Source organism: Protobothrops mucrosquamatus, unplaced genomic scaffold (genome assembly GCF_001527695.2).
Source record: "Protobothrops mucrosquamatus isolate PMUCROS unplaced genomic scaffold, P.Mucros_1.0 scaffold39, whole genome shotgun sequence".
In the NCBI taxonomy this organism is placed as follows: domain Eukaryota; kingdom Metazoa; phylum Chordata; class Lepidosauria; order Squamata; family Viperidae; genus Protobothrops; species Protobothrops mucrosquamatus.
Window position 1 is genome coordinate 1,051,335 of NW_015386421.1, and position 23,676 is coordinate 1,075,010.

At 36.8% G+C, this 23,676-nt stretch overlaps 1 protein-coding gene across 3 annotated transcripts in view; it reads right to left on the minus strand.

The window, feature by feature from the left end:
* Window positions 1-23,676, minus strand: part of RNF220 (ring finger protein 220) — a 333,204-nt gene that overhangs the window by 42,354 nt on the left and 267,174 nt on the right. For 2 of the 3 annotated variants that reach the window (XM_029283207.1, XM_015811345.1), the window contains 4 exons: window positions 21,767-21,888; window positions 19,960-20,092; window positions 3,945-4,041; window positions 3,240-3,326 (listed from right to left, as the gene is read on the minus strand). In XM_029283207.1, the coding sequence (XP_029139040.1) occupies window positions 3,240-3,326; window positions 3,945-4,041; window positions 19,960-20,092; window positions 21,767-21,888 (439 nt within the window). The remainder of the gene's footprint in view (window positions 1-3,239; window positions 3,327-3,944; window positions 4,042-19,959; window positions 20,093-21,766; window positions 21,889-23,676) is intronic. The other variant, XM_015811346.1, reaches the window with a different exon arrangement.

A 23,676-nucleotide genomic window follows, 5' to 3' on the forward strand; every position in this document is an offset into this window, starting at 1 on the left:
TGGTTATTTCAGCTTGCAGGACTGGCCTAGGGTAATTTTTAGAGGGGTTTTAATTATATTTTAATTGGACAATGTTCAAATATTTCTTTTAATTAATTTTAAATTTGTAATTGTTATTTATGTATTTTAATTGATTGTCAGCCGCCCTGAGTCCGCGAGGAGAAGGGCGGGATATAAATCCAAATATAATAATAATAATGAAGTGAGAAGTTGATTATTTTTACTTTACAATGTTTTCTGTTTCTTAATGGCTGAGGTTCAGCACCACTGTTTTTTAATGTTTAGTTTATGTAGCCAATTTTATTGTTTTTAAATTATTGCATCACATATCTTGGGCTATATGGATGAAAGATGCTATGACTGACAAAACACCTCAACTCCATTAAGGACCAGCTGAAAATTATTAAATAGAAAACTGAATCTTACCTATATACTCTATTATAAATTTGTTAATGGTTTATAGATCATGAACTGTAGGCTAGAGGCCCCAGTTTATCTTATACCTAAGTAGCTATACTCATGTTTAGTTCTTTCTGTCAATGGGATACTAAATAAACTGTAAGATCTTCTATCCTTTTCAAACTGCAGTACAAATATTCAAATGGCTGAAATCTGATTAGGTCTAATGTATTCTTGCCTGAAATCTTGTAAGATTTTATGTAAGAACTGACAGATTTTGCAAGTTTCACACATTTTTAATGTTTTAAAACATTTTGAAGGCTCAGCATGAGCTATTTGGAGAGTTGTGGTATTCTATTTAATATAACATAAAAGTCAGGATTACTTGCTACTGTTCTCCACCCAGAGACATTGAAAGTTTGGACAGCATACAAGTTTAAAACATCATCATATTCATCATCATCTAAGAACCAAGCTAGGTACTGCAATTTAAAAATACTGCTAAATTAATATGGACTGTCTGGTTTAGTTGTTCCTAGTGACAGGAGAATGGCAAGTGAGAGCAACTGATAGCATGCATCAACATGCTATATAATAAGACTATGTTAAAGAATTTTTTTTGACATACTACATCTGAACTGGACCATCAACTGTGTACATAGCATAACATTTCTTTTATTAAATAATTTTTGTTTACCATTTTTTCTTGATATAATATAGTAGACTATTGTTTCCTGTTTTGGGGATGGAGACTGTAAATTATTTTGAAATCCAAGGGCTTAAAATGTGCCTAAATAAATATATAGATGGCAAAGGCAAGAAGCATTTTTGAACAACAAAAAACAAACAAACCCAGCATTTATATTTCCCAAACTAATTTAGAAATAAATAAATTTGCATTACTGCACTCTTTCTTCGCTAACTGCCAATTAGAAGTCTTAGCCAGATTGGAAAGCATTTATTTCTATAGAAATAGCATTTGCTTTCATCTAAGAAATATATACATTCAAATCTTATGATTTTGAAGTATGAAACAGAAAACAAAGGAAGATCTACATAGGCTTTTGATATTGTAAAAGCTAAATCTCTACTTTTTTCATGCTAATCTAAATAAAATTAAGAGTATTTAAATTCTGAGCATTCAATGGGACAAATCTTTGAACAGTTCGTTTGTCTTATTGGTCTGGTTTTCATTTAGTGCTAAGCCACTTTGTTTTTGATTTAATGTAAAATGCAAATCTATCCTAAGGATTGTTTAAAAAAAACAAACTACAGTTAAAATCCATTTATAAACCTGGCTTGTTTTAACCATTAATCCAGACTTATAGTTTGTTCCTGAATTGTCTTTTGTCCCGTGTCACTCAAAATACAAGTAATAGAAAGAGAAATAGGGTGAAACTAACTAGGAATAACCATAAAGTTGTAAGCAAGGCAAATCCTGACTTGGTGCTATCTACAAATACAACAATCAAAATGTAGCATTCCAACTCTTTCCGTGATGCTCCCAGGCCTTTTCCTTTGCTCATTCACATACAAAACATTTATACCACTTTGTTCTGTTTATTCAAACATAATGCAGGTCTTGAGGGTGAAGGCGTGTTCTCTGAGCTTGTGGGCTGGTTTCCAAACGTCTCGTTACCAGGCTAGGTAACATCTTCAGCAGAGCTTAGAGATTAATTTGTTGCTGGGCACCTACATTTTAGAGTCCTAATTTCATGGCTGTAATAAACTGGCAAAGTATATTACAGGTAGTCCTTGACCTATGACAGCAACTGAGACTGACATTTCTATCACTAAGTGATGTAGTTGTAAAGTGGAATGCACTGCTTAGCCACAGCAATCCCCATAGTCATAATTGTCATCATTAATTGAATCCTGTAGTTTTTAGGCATGGCAACATCCTGCCAGTTTCCCAGAAAGTCAGTGGGGAAGCTGGCAGGAAGTTACAAGCCCCAGGGTGGCCGGCAGTAAATGACTGCTGCTGGGTGAGGGAATGAGCAATGGAGCGTGCAAGAGGCACAAGTTGAGGAGTTTGAGAGGGGTTTATGTGCAGGTCTGGTACACGGGGGTACCTAAGGCATGGTGTGCATTGAGAAAGATGTGAAGGGAGGTGCTTTGATATTTGGGGAGGATTCATGGGAGTGCACAAGGGTGTGATGCAGGGTTGAAGAAAGTGTGTGAGAAGTGTGTTGTGGGTTGGGGAGGAATACATGGGAGATGTTGTGAGTGAAAGTGAGGATGTGCAGCATGAACAGAGAACGGTCCAGGGAGGGTGTGTGAGTGACTTACCTCAATGCCTTGCAACCTTCTCTGCTAGTTTCCCCACTGACGTTCCGGGGAAGGTTGCAAATAGAGATCATGTGACTGCAGGACTCTGCAACCAGTTGTAAGTGCGAATAGGTTGCCAAATGCCCAGATCATGAGCACATTACTGGGACAGCTGGAACTCCAAGAACTGGCTATAACCACTATTCATTCAGCACCGCTGTAAATTCAAATGGTTGCTGAAAGAACAATTGTAGGTCAAGGACTAACTGTATACCAATCTATTGAACTTTCTAATGGAAAAATGTAGAAGTTTTACTCAGAACTGAATGTCCCAAATAACAGAACACCAAGGAAAATTTTCTCAGTTAAGTGATATGCTTACATGCACCAAGATAGCCAAATTTGCCATTTACCGTTTGTTTAGCATGTGCCTGTATTCTCTTTATCTTGGTTTTGGATTGTATTAAGAACTAAGAAAGTATTGGCTTTGAATGCATTCTCACCAATTCCCAGCACAACAAAGCAAATCCTTCTATGTTGTAACCCTGCATTTTAAAAGAAAGCCTACTTACTTTAGGACTGCACCTCGGAGTGCCTCTCTCTCTTTGGCTTCACCTGGTTCTTCCCCAGTGCATGGAATGATATCTGCTTCAGTGTACCTAAGAATGTAGCGTTAAGGAGAATGCAGCCTGATACTAATTTTACCATTTGTGGACTTCTCTTCAATGTTTATTTTAGGTCATCTTGGAGATCAACCAAGTACCTTTTGTAACATGAGATGTGCAATTACAATTCACATATTTATTAAGTCTCTGATAGATTTAATATCCCACCCTTCCCCCCAAAGTACATAATATTCCCTCTTGCAATATCTCTCCACAATGGCATATCTGTGAAATAAATTGTACTGAGAGAGAGAGACTGAGACTGCTTGAAGTCCTCCCAGTGAGTTATCAAGGCTATGGGTGGATTCCATTCTTGAGGGGGGGATCTCTCTGTTCTTTACCTAACTACCAATTATACCACATCTGAACCAATGTAATTATGAGGTATCAAAAGTTATGTATTTTAGAATAGCATCTTTTTTCAAAAGGAACAGCATGTGAATGCCACCGGTGCTACCAGGGAATTACTGGAAAATAAGATTTATCAATATCTAAAAATTTTGTTTCTGAACTCTTCTCTAACAGAGCTATAATCTTGGAACTTCTAGAAAGCGAGGTACTGGCAAAGACAAAGCCACCTGCTAGGAGTTTAGCATCTCTAGAAAATGATACTGTGCTTTTCCATATTCCAATGTGTCATCACCATCCACATCAAGGTCAGCATCACTGTCTGGATTCTCCTTGCCACTGCACATGACAAACCCCGATCCTAGAGAAAAAGAAAGTGCGTAGAGAACATCATTGAAGGATATAACTAACAAAGAAATACAAAGTAATCATCTGGGAAAGAAAGAAGGAAGCACAATTTTTAGCCTGGGTAAAGGCTAACATAGACAAAGACAGCAATCTCATTTATACAGGTTTGTAGTAAGCATTTCCCTCCAGGCTTACTGTAGTTATGGATGGATATTTCTTGGTTTTGCTATGTATAATATAACAGCAAAAAAATTTTAGAAGTTTTTTTTAAAGCAAATATTATTTTACATTTTGACTTATAAAAAGGAATTTAGAGAGGATTTCATTATTCTTTTGATATTCAGATTAATTGGGGGGGGGCAGCAGGGCTCTGTGAGGGATGACATTTGTCAGAAATAAACTGAACTGGGAATTGCAGTGCATAACAGCAGAAAAAGTATATTCAAGCCAAAAGCAAGCAGTTTATGATTTATGAGAAGTATTGTGGCAAGCAGGAGAAAGTAAATGTCTAGAACTTCCAGTTAAAATGGATGGAATGAAAAACACTGTCCTATGCAGAAGAAATCCTAGTATTCTAATGTTGATATACAGAAAGTAAAAAAAAAAGTTTTAACACATGCTTGATGGACTGTTATGTAAAACTCAATGTTGACTTTTCTTCATAAATTGCATTTATTTGTATCCTGCCTTAATTTGAACTGCTCGTGACTTGTCCCATCTCATCACCAGATTAGATGATACATTTTATTAAATCCAGAGTAAAAGGAGTACAGTATGCAGGATATAGTATACATGGATAAGATAAATTTATTGTCAAAGTATATGATAAATGACAATATGGGAAATCCCAATCACAAATTCAGGAGCAAATTTTTTAAAAAATCTATCCAGCAAAATTTGTTCTGCCTTCTAGATGTGATGATAAAACACACATACATAAGATGCATTCACCACCAAACCAATGAGATTCCCCCCACCCCCATGAATTGTTTAGGGTGCTCTGTAATAAAACATTTACAATAAACTGAACTGACCCTGAGTGACAATAGGGAGAAGAATTTGTCAGGAACCATTGGCCCAGTGAACCAAATTGTTCACACATATTGAACATATCTCACAAGACTATATAGCTGACATGCCCGTCTTGTACAACTTAGGTACTGTTTTACATTTGCCAGTTTGGAAGCCAAATTTTATTTGTCCTGTACAGCTACAAGTTGTACAAAAGTTCTTTCAAAAAGAAACATGTTTGTTTTCTGTTTCCTGAAACAGGCATGCTATACTTATTAAATAATGGACTATACTGCACAAAGTAGCCTTAATTTAATGTATAGTCACCATCAAACAGAATGTATATATTCTGAATTGCTCGCCTGGCAAATCTTTCTGTAATTTTCTCATTTTGAATAATCAGAATAAAATTCTTCATACTATGCCATCTTAGGTAACCACTCCCCAAATAGAAATAATGAGAGCACACAGCATAAATGCAGGACAAAACCTTCCAAAAGTAATATGGCCAAACAGCAGCTTAAGCAAACTCAAAGCTAAAACAGAAAACAAGACATTTTCCATTGTATTATTAAAGTTTTAACTTCAAATGACCGTTCAGGGTGCCTAAGAATAATGATAGGAATAATAATTTTAATATAACTTTAATTTTTGTTGTTTTATTTAAAGGTTTGGTTGTAAACTGCCATGAGTTCTTGGAACTGTAGGGGCACAGAAACATAATATAAACATAAATATCAATACTGTATTCTAGCTATTAACACCTATGTCATTTACACAAGAAAAACATTATTTACTACTTTATGTTTCCAGTTTACAAGATGTTACCTGTATACAACTCATCCTTACTAATAAAACCAATCCAATGAACTAAAGAACCTGATTCTCTGTCCTCTTTAATCCAAAATGCTTCTTTCAAGGTCCAAGCAAACAAGTATGAATACTCAGGCCAGATTCTGGGCCTATTAAACCAAGAAAAACAAAGTGACCACTGTTTCTGATCCCCACTGTTCTTGTAGTCAATTGCTCGACAAGCAATTCCAGCACCAGTATTGAGTGGCACTTCTATAAACCCTGTGACAGTTTGGGAGACAAACTCTCCCTCATCAGTCAGAATGTACAAATCAGGATCACTTACTCTGAGAGCACAGCTGCCTTCCAGCACTGTGCTCACAGCTCTGCTCAGTCTGATTTTGAAGCAGCTGACCCTGGCACCAAAAAAATGAGTTAATACCAAATATTTTTAGGAGTTCAAAACAATAACTCTTCCTGCTGATCTATAAACGTAGGTACTGTACTTTACAAAAAGTATGGAGGCCTATTTATTATTATTTATTTATTAAATTTCTATGCCACCCATCTCCCCTACAAAGTGACTCTATTGCACACAACTTATGGGACAATTTCTCTAAAAGCCCATTAAAATGATTCTTTCCTCATTTATAAATATTTCTTTTTTTCTGCACATCTATTATGTACTGTATGAGTGGACAAGTATGACTCACGTGTGACTAAAGCTTGGGAATAGTGAATAGGAGACACTGACCTACTCTCTGTTATAAAGGCTACTCAAGAATTAGAGAATGTCCATGAGATTTATAAGCTAAACAGAGGGGAATCAATAGTTTATGACAGGGCTTTTCAACCTTTTCACCCATTGTACCATTTTTAGGATATGGCAATATCCAAGTACCACCGGTCGCCTAGCAAGGTGTCAAAAACCTGATGACAAAAAAAAAAAAAAAAAGAAAGAAAGAAAAGAAATAAAGTACAGGTAGTCCTCGACTTACAACAGTTCGCTTAGTGACTGTTCGAAGTTACAATGGCACTGAAAAAAGTGCCCCCCCCAAGCCACAGCTGAGCAAGACACCTGCCTGCCCGCCCTGCGGTGCTCTTCCTCCTGTCCGAGGTTTTCATTGTTGTGAGCATTTCTGTTGGGGATTGGCAGCGGGGGTGGGATGGGGGGGTGTTTGGTTTTTATTCCCCCCGTCTGCTGAGTGGTTGCAGGAGGTTTTGGTCATTCACATGACCCTGGGACACTGTGACTGTCATAAATATGAATCAGTTGCCAAGCATCTGAATGTAAATCACAAGACCCTGGAGATGCTGCAACATTCCAGCTGATCAGCGCTTCTTCTGGGCCCAGCTGGAGCCTGGCACTGATCCTGGTGCTTCCGCTGAGCCCTGACAGCCCTGCAGCTCCAGCCATCTCTCGCTCAGGCTTGTGCGGTGCTGCCACCGGTTCAGCTCATCCCCCTCCCCCCTTTTCTAGGATGGTCGTGTACCACCTGCCAGGTGCCAATGTACCACAGGTGGTACCCGTACCACTGGTTGAAAAGCCCTGGTTTATGATATCTGTTACTATTGGTATGCTAGATTAAAAATATATTAATCATTAACAAAGATAATTAGAGCAGTCAGCCTCTTACAGCAATCTTTTTTTTTCCTTTTTCTAAAAAAGGGAAGGTTTTTTTAAACTACTGTTACTGTTTACAATTTAAGATGTTAGTTTTTTTCATTTACTTTATCCAGCATGAATCTAATTACAAGATATGGTAAAAAGCCTCATATAATGTCCCAGGAAATAATCTCCATATTTGTGCAACTTTCCCCTTTAATTGAGTTGCATATTTACTGGTAGTAAAAGCTTCATTTAAAAGGTAAACTCTCCACCCAAAGCTCTCACAAAATCCTGTACTTTTTATTGGAACCATACCTGTATCTGGACTATATTCATAAGCAGATGGTAGCAGGAAATAAAAGAAATAATGCATCTTGCATAGTTAGGCTTACAGAACAAATGGCATATGGATTCTACTTCATTTTGGAAAGCAAACAACACAAATAATGCCAATGAAAAAGCAAGTTCTTTTGCAATCAGTCACAAGACAAAAGACAGAAAGGTGAAGATACCAATTGTATCCTTAGTTGGGTTCTTTGTGCCAGCAACTCATAATCTAATTTTAAAACTGAATAAAATTAAAGCACCTAATTATTTTCTTAGCTAAAATGTTTATAAACAAAAGTGACAAATTTCCTATTTGTCCAACTGACAACAGCAAAAAAAACAACTGCTGGTTAATATGTCCTGTATGTAGCATATATTAGCTTCAGACAGCAACCATCTGGACTATTAAGGGTCAACTATTCACTCTCGTTATTCCAGAACTGCTCAACCTGATTTTTTTTTACTGAATTTGGTGCTAATATTTACCTGTGTTTAAGTAGTTATCATTTGTGGATACTGTTGCTAATTGCCACTTAAATGTAACTTTTGAAAAAAGGCAAACCAACCGTTATAAATTGCAAAAATCTGTAAGTAAAGTATAAGGTCAAGCCTGCCACAAGAATTATCCAATGCTGACTAAAGTTTACATTTCCGACTATCACTCTCCCAGGCAGCATAAGGGATATTAAGCAGTTCCTTCCTTATCAATAACTCTATCCGGTTTTACTTTTTAACTGGATAGCTTGAAAGATTTCAACTATCAAAAATAAAAAGAGACTTTACCATTTAGGTAAACAGTTTATACAATTTGGATGAAAAGAGTATTCTGCTAAAGCTTTTCTCCCTTTAAACAGTTGATTTTGCTGTTTTCCTAGAAGTCTGTAACAGCCCCTTGAGCAACACCTATTTTCCTCAGTATCTTTATTATGATCTTTGACCAGCCTTTACAGTAGAAAAAGAGAATCGTCATCTGAGGGGAAAAAACACTAAGACCATAAAATAAAAAAAAAATACAGCTAATTAAAATATGCCCAGTTGCATAACTTGATAAAGATATTTGGCCACTTGATACGTGAATATAGTCACAATACTTTAAAAAGTAGTAAATATAAAATTTATCAGTGTGACTTGAACTGTAGAGATGGTTGGGGAGATCCTACGTCCTGCAACATCATAAAAAGTATTCGGTATGAGGACATGAGCAAGAGTTTCTACCTGTTTGATAGGAAGAGCAAAGTCTCTTCCTATCAAACAGGAAGAGCAAAGTCTCTTCCTAAATAAATCTTCCTGTCAGAGTGTGAAGGGAGGTTACTAAAGCGGATTCTGGAACAGGCCCATCAACATTTATTTAAAGTTAGATTGTATAGATACCTCACAGGTAGTGGGCTTGCAGATATCAACATTTGGTGACAGAATTCAGGAGCATTGGTGATATCATTTTGGTAATCAATATCCCTAATTATTTATTTTACTACTGATATAGCTTTCTCCACCTTCACTGGCCTAAATTTTCAGGAGAGAAACCAAATCTGCCAAGTCCTTCCATATAGGTACAATACCAAAAAGGTTGGTAGTTGTCTGATAATAGCAGAGCATTGAGCCTGTTAGGCCAAACATGATTCTGAGCCCTGAAATTAAAAACTTGGTCCAGGTCTGGTTCTCAATACTTGGCATGTTTGCTTCATGTCTGAAGACTGTATTAGAAGTGCATTTTGGGGTAGACTTAAGGAAATTTGATTTAATGACTTCATTAGGTTTGTATGTGGGTATTTTCTTCATCCAAATTGTCAACCTTCTAGTTCCTGTGAGAAAGATATTTTCCCCTCTTATTCTAAGAAAAATAAAAATGAATAAAATTGCTCTAGTGATGCTGGGACTTACATCCATTTATTGGGCCCAATACCTGGCAACAATTTCTGTGATATTTCAGTTGCTGAAGAAACAAGCTAGAACAAGTACATGTGGTAATATGGATGCAGTTTAGGGGGAAAAGCAAAGGGAAAATAATTTGAGATCAGGTTTGAAATAAATTACACGTTACATATAAATGATCAGGTAAGCAAGAGTTACATTAGTCACACTGATGGCACCACTAAAAATCAATTTTTTCCTAACAACTGCTAGACTGGATCTAAACACTTAAAAGAAAAGGTAGATAAGTCCTCAATATTGGACAGTTCCTCTAAGCCAGTGGTTCTCAACCTTTTTAATGCCGCGACCCCCAACCGGTCGTAAGTCGAGGACTAAACCGGTCGTAAGTCGAGGACTAAACCGGTCGTAAGTCAAGGACTACCCAACCGGTTGTAAGTCGAGGACTTTCCCTGCCCGGGAGCGCTGCGCATGCGTGGTTCCACCCCCTGCGCCGGCCGAGGCGTAGCTGGCAAGCGGCAGAGACGGAGCAGGCCGACCACCAGCTGGCCCAGCTCAAGGGAGGTAAGGCACCCGCCGGAAAAGGGGAAAAAATGGCGGACAGCCTTGCTTGGCGACCCCCGTGAAATGGTCGATCGACCCCAAATGGGGTCGCGACCCATAGGTTGAGAACCGCTGCTCTAAACTAAATCTCAGAGCTTTAGTAACAGGAAGACATAAGGCTCCTTTGTGCTTCCATCCCACTTTGGGTGCATCTGAAAAGAGAATCCCATACCCAAACTGCAATGGCAATTCTTCCAGTCCTGTCCCAATCTAATATTTATCCACAGACACTCAAACATTTTTGTGCTTTTTCTGGAGCAGACTATCATCATAAAGGAAATGTGCAAGCAAAAGCTACTGGTGTAATTTCCACGAAGGTGTCTCATTCTTCCCATGAGAAAAAAAATGGGGGGAGGGGAAAGGAAAGATGGAATTAGAGTAATCTTGAATTACTAAAGAGGGTCACATCACTGGATCAATAAGCACCACTGACAGAGATCAGGTTGCATTGCAATTCTGCCAATAATAGAGAGGATAGAAAAGCTGAGAGGATTTTTCTAAAGCAGCAGAGCATGAAACAGAAACTTGGTAAGCAATCCAAAGCAGTGTCTTGGTTTACAGACCTCAATGGTAGCACTAGGTTTTGCTCGTAGGCTCTGCTCATGAAACAATGCATTCAAACTTGCTTGAAACGACTATGGGTCCACTTCATAAAACAAGCTTTCATACTCACTGTAAACTAAATGTCATCAAAGTCACGAAGATGAAAGAAAAGTAGTAATTAATCAACTAATTAAGCAACTGACTGGAGTAATACTTTCTGCTTTTGAGTCAGCAGCACATAGCACTGATTTTGTTACCTGTTATGCTAGAATAAAAAAAGGAATTCACTTTCCAAGAAGTGGCAGTGAGTTGAGATAAACTCTGCAGTACAAGTAAAGGAAACAAGTGACTAAATACATGAAGCCAGAAAATAGGGGCAGCTCACTGTCTTGCCAGTTTCAAACTGAAATTAGTTACAGATGCAGTCACGGTGTCTTGTGTAAACGCTATCGATTGGAAAGCTGACAGTCTTAGGAGTTTCAATGCTAAGACAATCAATTTGGCAACAGTGTCACCTGCCACTTTGCTGAATAGTTGACAATGCAATTATCCAGTGTGGAGGCAAGGAGTTGGCGTGTGTCAAATGCAATTAATCACCTTCTGGGCACTATTCAATAATGCATTTCACCGCCTGGTGCAAGAGACGACATGCGAAGACAAGTAGCAGTTTCAAGTCATTGAGGAACCACATTTCTTTCTTTTGGGGGAAACAGAATACAAAAAAAAAAAAAAAAAGGAATACTGTCCGAGCATAACAACTGCATTTTAAAATGTTATTAGAATAGTCTCAATCAATATTTTTGCAGATGTGGTTGAAAGGCAACTTCAAAACCCAGGAGAGGCTGTGTTCAGGGCAGATGGCTGGGGGGAAAAATAACTGAATTAGAATCTGCAACCTTCATACTGAAAATAGGAGTTTGTGCATACACAATTATCGTAAGAATGCTGCAAATGCCAAATGTAATTAAACATCTCTTACCAGTTTAGCAACAAATAAAATATACATTTAAAACGGATTATCTCAATTTCTAGCATGGAACAGCTTAAAAGCCTTTTCTCTATCTCTCTTTTTTTCTGCTAGAATAACAGAGTTGGAAGGGATCACAGAGGTCATCTAGCTCAACCTCCTGTTCCTATTTTCATTACTATTTGAATTTGATAACAGATGAATTATGATTATGAAAATGTCTGTGTTATCTGAAGTTGGCAACAATATCCCAATCTCAGCTTTTAGTGCCACCTCGCACAGTGAAGAAAGTTTTGAAGTGGAAAAGGAATATGTATTATTACCCAAGAACAGAACAATCTCAATCCACTCTTCTGTAAACAGTGACATTTAAAAACAAAACAAAACGATTTACTGTATAGAGCAAAATTAAAATATCAGGGAAAAAGGTAAGATAAGACTTCCCCCCTTGACTTTGTACATGCAGGGAACTATTTATGTGGATAACCATTGAACTGGTAAGGGTATAAATGATACATTCTATGCCTGGCTCTGAATATTTGCTATGAGGGTGATGTGCAGTTCCTGTCTACATTTTCAATGTAAGTCAAGATATTTTATTGGAATGCTGACTAGGTTTAGAGTGAAATTAACTTTAATTAAAAACAAAACATATCTTTTTATGGATATATAGAATCTGCATTAAGTTCGAAACCTAGTCTGCCTGAAGACTGTGCTGTTTATATAGAGATTGACTATAAGACATTTTATTCATTTCATGAAGGCACTTTTCTCGCTTTTTGTACTTGGACACAGAAGAGTAATAAACACACAGTGAACCCCAAAAACATTTGCCAAGAAAGGCAACATAAGGCCTCATTATACATTTTTGAAGAGTTGCACCACTATACTCAATGGAAAACAACTGTTCTCTTCCTAAAAGCAAAATATTTTCAAGGAAAAAATCAAGAAAGTCCAGTTGCCTTTTGAAAAGCACCTTTGGGACAACCATGACTTGGATAATTGAGAATCTCCACAGACATTTGTTCTCTTCCTAGCTGACAGAATAACAGGTTTGCATTACAATTTAATATGAACATTTAAGAGCATGCCCAGGCTTGCTTTCCTTTATGAGATCTTATCATATAATGCACGAGTCAATAGCCTTTTCAGTTCTACGAAAGAAAGTAAATTGTCATTGGATTTTGCTTTGGGCAAGACTGATATTTGGAAGATGATACCTGTAAAAGCCAGCATCCTACAAGAAGTGGTGATCTCACTGAATTTTAGTCATTTTCAAGATTGCTTTTGGGGGATTCAGGCACAGAGGACATTATATTATCAATGAACAGTGTATTCTATAGATCTTTGAATATAATATTTATATTTATACCCATAAATATATATTGTTCATTTTATGATTTTTAGGGTTAGGCTTCCAAATTACAGAAGAGCAGAATTGTAAGTAGATGCTATTGGTCCTAAATTGTTCCTCAGGCAAGGTAAATTTTAGTTATATTTATATCTCCATCTCCTGGATTATTTATTCTGCTTGCTGTGCAATTAAGGAATTATCATCTTGATTTCTTCCAAAATGTGTTTTATTTATTCAAAAGATTCAAAAGTCACTTGCGTAATATTATGGGAAATTAGCATATTTTATTCATTACTGCTTATAAAAATCCCTGCCTTTAAATTCTGTTTCAATTATAATATTAATTATACAAAATATACATAGCTAAGTATTTCAATTCAATTTATTGCCTATGTAGATACAGAGTTTCTTGGTGCATGATTTTTTTCTTATTTTTGTGGAAAATATACAAAAAAGTTTAAAATATAATCCACACAATTCACCTCAATGCACCACAAAGTAGATAGGTAAAAATGATGTAGAACATAGTTGCAAGGTATCTAAATCCTAAATAGCTCTTAAGACTTTAAGTAAACAAGATCAGTCATCCCGAGGTATGTAACTAATTCAACATATATTATATACTAAACTAAATATTTAGCTTTATATATAATTTTAACAAGATAAATACACAAACAATCACATATTAGAGTGATTTCTGAGAGAATAAAGCTGAACTTGATAGTGTTTATATTTATTCTCTCAGATACATGATAGGGAAAATAAGTTCATTCCACATGATAGGGAAAATAAGTTCATTCCACCCTCTGGAATGAACTGCCCCCAGAGATCAGGGTTATCCCTGATCTCCCTTCCTTTCGCCGCGCCCTCAAGACTTGGTTATTCCAGCTTGCAGGACTGGCCTAGGGTAATTTTTAGAGGGGTTTTAATTATATTTTAATCGGACAATATTTAAATATCTTTTTTAAATTAATTTTAACTTTGTATTGTTATTTATGTATTTTAATTGATTGTCAGCCGCCCTGAGTCCTACGAGGAGAAGGGCGGGATATAAATCCAAATAATAAATAAATAAATAAATAAACATCAAGTACTGTATATGCATATTTGTACAACCTATAAAGGCTGAAAATTACAAGGTTTGTTTTAAGTGACTTTTTGTTAGTTGTATGCTAGGTTTTCGGCTTTAAGCTTTAAAAATGCAAATAATTAAAAGAAAATTGTAGAGAAAAATAAGCATTGAACTTGAGGAATAGTCCCTCAGGTAAGAAATCTTCAAACTTGAAAGAAAAGTAAGGAATTATGAAGCTATCTTAAAAGTTACTCTGCTGACATTCTTTCAACCTCATTTTCTATTGTCAAATTAAAAGTAGGTCAATTGAAAATTATGAATATCAAAAATTAATTACAGATTTATAGAAAGGATATGTACATATTAGAGATTCCTTTTATTTCCTTAGTGGTCACCTGAAATGTCCTTATAATTTGCAGGCGTATCACTGGCTAGCACTCTTTGATAATGATCTTAAATAACAACACAACTTTTAAAAATCCAACTACAAGTAGTCTTCAAATTATAATTGTAACTGAGCCCTTATTTTGAATTGTAAGTCATGACAGTCTTTAAGCGGGTCACCGCATACAATTTTGTGACCTTTTTGCAGCAGTTGTTAAGCAAATGCCATGGTTGTTAAGTGATGCTATGGGGCATATTTGCCAGAAACCAGAAGTAAACACTGATTTCCTTCAAAAACATTGTAAATAGCAATCCTGTGACCATGGGATTGTGCAAATGTAAATGCAATAAAAGCCAGTGGCTGTTATAAGTTTGAATCTGGGTACTAAATAACTTTGGAAGGATTTGTCGTAACTTTGAATGGTCCTTAGGCAACCAGTCATAAGTTAAGGACAACTTTACCAGTTAATTAATAGAATCAGACACAGGCCACATAGCTTTATACAGAACAGTCTACAAAGCCATCTTCCTTTCTTCTAATGTTCCAGTGATGAAAAAATGATACCCCCCCACAATTTTGGCATAAATTATGATAAGGTATAGGCATAATGTATTATGCTAATGTATTACTTCTTTATGTCTTTATCTTAGAAGAATGAGAAAGGAGAGGCAAAAACGTAGTCTCATATCGGCAGGGCAAAATCAGATGCTTACGCTGAACTTGTCTTGATGCTTTGTTTCCTGCATTACAGGGAGAGAGCTCTACCATTTCAAATACAATATTTACAAAGCTTCTATTTTCTATACACATTCACAGGGAAAAATAGTGATGCCACTTAAGGACTTTACTTTGCAGCAAGCATACTGTGAGATCGGTGCCCACACCAAAAAACATTTCAATTAGCTGCAAACCAACAGTTGGGATGACAGCCATCTGCTGGAAATGCCTGGCATTTATATTTTAATCAGTCTGATTCTCCAACAGTCATAACAAGTGCAGATGAAACCATGACAAATTCCACTGCTGCAGAAAATTAGGGTTCTGTGTGCTAGTCTTTCACTTGGCAAATTAAGAAGAAGCCTGCTGATCAGATTATCACTCCACTGAGTTTCGCATCTAGGAACTAGGAAAAACTAGAAAAAGGACATAATGGCAACCCTTTTCCTATCTATAGTGTCTGGAATTCAGAGGCATGCTAGTTAAAAGGCTTCCTGTAGGCTGGTACTCTTTCCTGCAAAGAAATACGGTATACCAAGAAAGGTAAGGCTTCTTTGTTAGCAGGGTTATCAGCACCTTCAAACTAACATACAATGTTATATTAGGCTGCTCATAAAGGAAAGATCTTCAAATCAGATTTTCCTGCAGAGTTTATTTTAGCTTTCTGATAATCAGTCTTTTAAAACCTTACACATTGCTTTAATGAATATTTCAGAGCAAGTAAAATTGCCAAGAATATCAGGTGAACAGAGAGTTGGCCAGTTGTTGTCATACTTAAAAGATTTAGTACGGGAATGGCAAAGAAAGACAACTTAACTATACATTTTTCAACCCTTTCATATCTGGAGGGGGCAGCAATCTCAGCTCTATCAGACAGCAGAGCTCAGAGTTTAAATGGGACGTTGCTGCCTTGCTTTTCCTGTCTGTCTGTCTGTCTCCCTCTCTTTCTCTGAAGTTGCCTGGACAGCTTCCTCAAGCTGGTGTTATCACTCCCTCTAACCACTCTTGGCAGGCAATCTAATTCCCCCTGAAAAGGTCACCGCCATTTTAACTGCCTTTCAATCACATTAGGAATGTGGCTGCTCGTGCCCACAGAACTATGCCTGCAGCTCTCCTGGCTAAGGTGCAATCGATAAACTGACATACCATTCCCCCCCACCCTCCCAGCAGTAGATGGCTCTTCCGCTGTGCCATTCAGAAGTACTGCTCCCTCCCCATTTACTTACTTTGGCTAAAGGAATGACACAAGATGCTGTTTGACCAAAACTCTCATAAAAGCAATACTGACATACCCAGAAAGATAAGCTTGTAGGCCTTGAATGAAATAGCTCAATTGTGAAAACAAGGGAGGGGTTGCTGGAGGATTGGACACATAGAAGCAGCCACATTCTGGGAACCAACCAGGCCCTTTCAAGACAGGTAGCCCCCCCCCAAAAAAAAATCTTCCACAAAACTATTTCCAGCTCCTTTCCCTGCAATCATTACGGTTATCTCTCCTACCTTCACCCTTTTTCCCTCAGTTACTACCATCATGTTTCCTCCATCGATCCTCATGTAAGACACTGTTTTAAGTCTGCTCACCTTTTGACTGCGCTAAGCCATTTAAGAGATGACAGCAACCTCTATCAGCACAAAGCCAATATGATTCTTTTCAGATAAAGCACTTTTGTCACCCGTTCTCCCTCCCATTCACTCTTTCAAATAGCAGACATGTTAAAAAATGCTAAGCTTTCAAAGAAAAAAAACACAACATTTTTGAGCCTCACTCTCTAATTCTTTAAAAGGATAATCTCACAGTGGAAACGCTTAATGAAAATGAGCAGCTGTTATTTGAAAACAACTGAAGAATTGCTATAAATACTAGGACTATAAATTAAGACAATAAAAAGTCAGTGTCTCTAGTTCTGGAGCAGAATACCATGTGGAACTTTAGACACATATAATAGAAGATAACCTTCCACAAAACCTAGCAGATAAGTCCAATAGGTACATTTGTTCCACTGACTGGGATCGCTACACAGAACTTTTTGAGCATGATAAATTTGCATCCTTCATCAAAGGATAGTATTTGCTGCTATAGGAGACCCAAGATAAGTGAATTTCACTTGCAAGGAGAACAGCTGCCCTTCACACAACCACAGGTTTTTACATAAATAGGTCTTTGTGTTTGTGTACGCATGGTAAAACAATGATTACCATTTTTTTAAATCAGAAAAATGTACCTCATTATCAGAATTTTAGGAACTATTGAGCTAAACAAAAGCAGGGAAAAAACCCCAAATAGATGGCACTAACCTGCCATGGCTGTGAAAGGAGTAAGATGGTATGATACAGGAAATTCATGAACTGCATGAATTGATAATTCACTAATAATCACCTGTGAAATACAGGTCTCAGCCTTACAGACCATCTAGTTAGATAAGATTCATACAGATCATGGTTGATGGGTTCACACATTTTGCTGAGCCATGGTTTGTTTTAACAATAAGGCACATATTTGGATTTCTCATCATTCTAAGCGACCCGCCAGTCAATGTGATCATTAGCAAATCACAATTTAAATAACTTATAGCTTAACACAAAGTGTAAACGATGCTACTAAAAATTTCAGGCTCCCAAACCAAGACACATAATTCTTCCAAGCTGTGTTCTTTACTAATCCACACCTATAGACCAAATCTTGCCAAACTGAAGCACTCTACTATTTACATAGGGAGGGGCTGTCTTCAGCCTCTTCCTCTAACACAAAGTATTTGGACTGGAATGCACCTGCACCCTTCCTGGAAATCCAGCCTACTACAAACCATCACAAAGAAAGATTTCAGGAAAAAAAAATCAGCTTTAAATAAGTTATTAATGTTCATTTTAACAGTGAGATGTAAAGGGTACATCACTCTTAAAGGGTATCTAAGATAGAATACCCAGTTCAAGAGTTTTGCAAGTATATGCTTTAGCAACAACTTATATTTTAAGCAAAAACCTCAGTACTATACTGTCTCCTTAATCCGTTAATATAAGAACTTGGAAACGTCAAGAGGTTGCACAGGGCAGTGAAAATACATCAAGAATATGCAGGAGGCAGAAGTTCAGGAGGAAAATGTTATCTTGAATATATTTATCCTTATTACCCCTTTAACATTAAAAGTGATTATCAAAGTGTTGTCTCCTAGCAAATGGCTGAGCCACTATAATACTGTAAATTATTTGAAAAAGATAAAAATAGCATGGAAGATTGCTCTAATTAAAGTGTCTAAATTATACCGATGCAACTTAAATTATCTTCTTGGATGTTCTGCACTATTTGCAGGGAGCTCTTATTTACCAAAAATAAAATTCTTGCATTAGTAGGATAGGTAGACTGAAGCAAATACAGGAAATCCATAAACGACTGTGACAGAAGATTTGATGGGAAAATTTACCAATGCTGGTTTATAGTACTGTAGAAAATAACATCAGGATATCTGACAGGAATAAAGCATTAGATTACTGCATAAGAACACATGAACAGTCCAAAAGAAGTGGTTGAACTCTGACCCATCTGCTTTAACCATGATTTATCTACATAGAAAAGTATGAAGGACACCTGAAAAAGGGAACGCCATCACAGGTATCCCTAGGCAGAAGCTGGGAAGGATGGGGAGGGGGAAGTGAACCATGCACCACAATGCAAATGCTGTCCCTTACATACAACACTTCAATGCATATACAAAAGGACAGAGTTTATATCATGATGTCACTACTCATGTTTCATCATTTTGGCGTCATTCTGGCTAGGAACAGTTGCCTATAAGTATCCTTTATAACTCTTACCTAAATGATTTAATTTTGAAACCTGACTATTTGCACCAGTGTGATTTTCTTTGCATATTTCAAATTAAAATGTAAATTATTACACATGACAGGTTGCAAACTTTAACTGTGATAGAGGAATATATCAGTTTCCCTGCTTGGAAGGATGCAACGTTTCCCACAGAAACACAAGGTTCTCAATCAGTTTAGTGAATCCTGACACAGAGCAAAAGGCTGCATAGAAGAAAGGAGCCAGGTGCACAGTTAAAATTACATTCACCAATAAAACTCACAAAGGTCACATTTTACCATAACTCATTCACTCCTTTGTAGCCATTTTTTCTGTCACAGGGGAAGGAAGAAAAAGAGGAAAAATAAGATGTGTTTGTCTGGGAACCCTCAGGGCTGGAGTGCTGGAGGTGTATGGCAGGTTGGTGAATTCTCATTTATCAGACTTAAAAAAGATAGAGTGATAAATGCATAACTGGACCTTTAATATTTTATGCACGTGCTAAAGTGACTTAGCTGTCAACTTCCATACATCAACAGCAGCTTATAAAGTTGCTTTCGTCACTGTAGATTGGGGCTATTTCCTATGCTATTTTCCGTAATTTTTTAAAATGCAGAGTATCACTGAAACTGACTGGCCTTTTACAGTATCTCTCCAACTTTGACCAATACTATCTCAATATTAACATCATATTTATAAATCCAACCATTTTATTCTGTTGTCATAGGTGCAGAAAAGCCATTTTTATACTAGCAAAAATGCAAGTTCCAATGTACACTGAAAACAGATGCATGTTACAGTTTATAAGACGGTACAATATTTAATAATATCAAAAAGCTCCCCCAAAGTAATTGAGCTTTAAGAACTAAGAAGGGAAATTTACCTCTGAACCCTCCTTCCAGGAGGGTGGTAGCACGTATTCTCTTCTGCCCACACCATTCATATTCTTCAAAGCGATTACCGTTCTCATTCTCAATGTCAACAGGGTCATCCTCCATCATGCATGACCCTTCCCTCTGAATAAATAAAACATTAAGCATCTTTTTAGTATCTTGGAAAATAGATAATATTCATCCTAGTAGGGATGCTGAGGTAAATTATGGAGAAATTTGCAAGGTTAAACTGCTTATGAGCAATGACAAAATGTTACAGAATGTGTTGTTTTAAAATTATGAGAGTTCCAAGAAAAAATATAATTTAAAGAACTGTGGAAATTTAAGGCTAGAATACTTAAATAATGCCTATTATTATCTAAAACCAGCCAATGAATTGTCAATTTGGAATTTGAATTGAGAATTTTCTAACATTCTATCTGCTGAAGGAAAACTATAACGGACTGTTTTAACAAGGAAGAAAAATAAAAATGTCCTTCACACTACAGAAAGAATTTGTCTAAAATTTATAAATAACTGAAATACAATGACTAATACAGATTGTAATCTTTTGTTTAAATGAATAAATCAGAGCTATCATCAAACACTGCATTAAGGTCTCCCTCTAAACACACCACCACCTCTAACCTTATTTCAATATTGTATACCGTATGAAAAAAATCCAATAAAATGAGAAAGCTTGGAAAAGCAGAAAATTGAAGCTTTAACTAAGTTAGAATTGATCGTTCTGGATAAAGCTTTAGTATTATTACTTCTCATGTAGAACTACTATCTGCATGAACTGCTATCACATACATGCTATCATATCTGTGTGGCTACTTCAATGCTAAATATACTAAATTTTAAGGACAACAGCAAGGTGGCTGATTTTGAAGATGAGATTTAATTCATTAATCAAAAATAGCCACATCAACAATATCAACTGTAAAAACACCAGGCCATGGTCTGCTATTTTAAAGGATGCGATATCTGTCATGTTCCAAATGACAGGCTATACTCCACCAGGAAATTACTGAGCACCCTAATTAATGCTATAAATGGTATAGGAAAATTAGATCCAAGGTCCAATAAACTTACTAAAACTAGAGCATTGCTTGACCAAATGTGTATATAGTTACTTTTTGTTAAAAGGAGAGTAGCATCTGGGTGCCACATATTTAACTTTGAGGGTGAAAAGGAACTGGCTTCACTTCTCCTCTCCAATACATTCTCAGTTTTATTGCATTAATGTTAAACTACAGTTGCATACTATAATCAAGCTCCAGAAAAGTAGGAAAAGCCTCCTGTAGCTCAGGAGTAGAGACCTTCTGAAGAGACCAAAGTTACAGGTCACAATTTTCCTCCTATGCTTCTGTAGGACAATAGAAAGGTGCCCAATGACATAGGGGCATCAGCCCCTTTTCATGTTTAAGGCATTTTAACGTTGATAATTTCCATGATTAAATTCTTCCCAAATCCTACCCCTCTAAAAAAAAAAAAGGCTGTTGCAAAAATCTAGCCATTTTCTCATTGCATTTCAGTGGCTCAATCTCAGTATCGATGGGGGGGGAGGTTGCTGACTGCTACTGTAATAGCAACTGAGACTACAATCCATTCTCATTTGAAAGGCTAGGAAGATTGGCTGTAACGTAACAAGACTGCCAAAATGATAAGCAAGTAATCAAGTGGATCTGCAAAGGAACATTCAAGTCTCAGGTCTTCAATTGGCAACTTCGATTTCTATCCAGATATCAGGCAAAGCAGAGAGCGTAGAAAGAAAGAAAGGAGAGGCAGCAAGGGTTTCCTTAGCATTTCTACCTTTGCAAGGCATTGTTCGACATGCCCACTCCTCTCCTCCTCGGATCCTGAGAGAGGCTGGCTGCAGAGGGGACATACCTGTCCTTCGTCTTGCTTCCTCCTTTTCATTTTTCCAATCCGAGCTGTTCAAGGAAAGCAGAGAGAGAAGAAAAGTACAACAGGTTACATTTGTAAGATTAGCCCCTTCTCTATCCAGTGTCAATAGCATCCATATCTATTCCTTGTAAGGGACAAATACATACACAATTAAAAAGGAAATACCACACAGGTTTGAACTTTATCTTGAGCACTCTAAACTTAATCCTCTTCATCTCGCCATCTTCATGGCATGGTCAAACACAAATCAAATTCCTCGTCTTCAAGAAGTCATGCTTAGTTCTATAATTACTATAGCACTGCATCTTTCTAAAAAAAAAAAAAAACCCCAACAACTAAAGCCATCGAGTTGTCTCAAAGCAGCACATTAATTGAAGCAGAGAGCTTCTGATTCACTCCAGAACAAGACATCAGTAAACATTTTGTCTTCAAGGTGCCTAACCAGATTTATTTTAGGCTACTCTATTTTGGAATATTTTTCAAACTACTGTAAGATAAGGTGCTACTTATATACTGTCCCCTTTCCCAAAGCACTAAGTTCAAGCGTGAAATTTGGTAGAAAAATGGCCAAATTTCAAGGATGCCTGTTTAGTACAAGATTAAATAAGGCAAATAGGAGCGGTCAGGCCAAGATTTCTCATCTTCATCTGTAGGTCATGGTAAACTATCTTGTGCCGAGTTCTGCTCCTGGTGGTTGCACTGAGATTACACACTCCTTGCTACTCTCAGGATGATTTCTGCCTGTCCAGGGACAGGTGAGTTAGGTGGGCACATGTAATAATAAAGTGAATGGCAGCAATTTAGGTTTCCGGTTAAAATGGACAGAAATTAAACCTTCTTTTGAAGCAATTTTTATATAGGTAGTCTTCAACTTATGACCCATCACTTAGCAACCATTTGAAGTTGCAAGCCCACCCCACAAAGGCACGTATGAGCTGGTTCCGAAGTTCTGACAGCTGCTCTCCCCCTGCAGTCACATGACCGGATTTTGGGTGGTCAGCAACCAGCTCACATTTATGACCATTGGACTACAATTTAAGATGTTTTTGCTGGAAAGTAGTGTTGATTTCTGGGTTTTGGTGAAAATGCCCCATAGCAAACAATGGTTTTGCTTAATGATTGTGGTGTTCACTTAATGACCATGGTGAATTGTTTAATGACTGTTGGGAAAAAGGTCATAAAATGGGGTCAATTTCTATACCTGTGATATTGTATAGTGATTTTGTAAATATGGAGGTAAAAAGTTATAAATTATGGACCTGCTTTTGGAGGGGGGGGAAATAATTATTACAGTTGAAACATATTTATCAGTATTCAACCAGTGGGGATAACTTTATAGTTTTATACACTTTTTTTCTCTTTGTTATTGTTATGTATTCTTTATTTCCTTTTTTATTTTGTATTTTAATTTTGGAAATAAAAAAAATAGAAAAAGGAAAATGTACATCACAAAAACACTGATTAATACAGTTCAGGCAAATGTTAATATTATGAGCTGATTATGTGTTGCTATATGTTGCGCAGATGTGTAACATAAATGTTATATTTGTTGCAACTTCATAGAATTCATACCAAGCATGAAAAATAATCTCAAAAATACTCTAAAGAAAGACAAAATATGGATAGGAATAACTTGGTAGATATAAGTTGCTACTAATAATTTGGGGATGCAAATGCAGGAAAAACAGTCTGTTCAATTACATGGTCATCTTTAGTTGACTATAAATAGTCATGCAAATATTTGAAGAATATTATCCTCTAGTCTATTTCCCTGAACTTCTCCCATTTTTCCTCTAATCACATTTTTTCTCAAA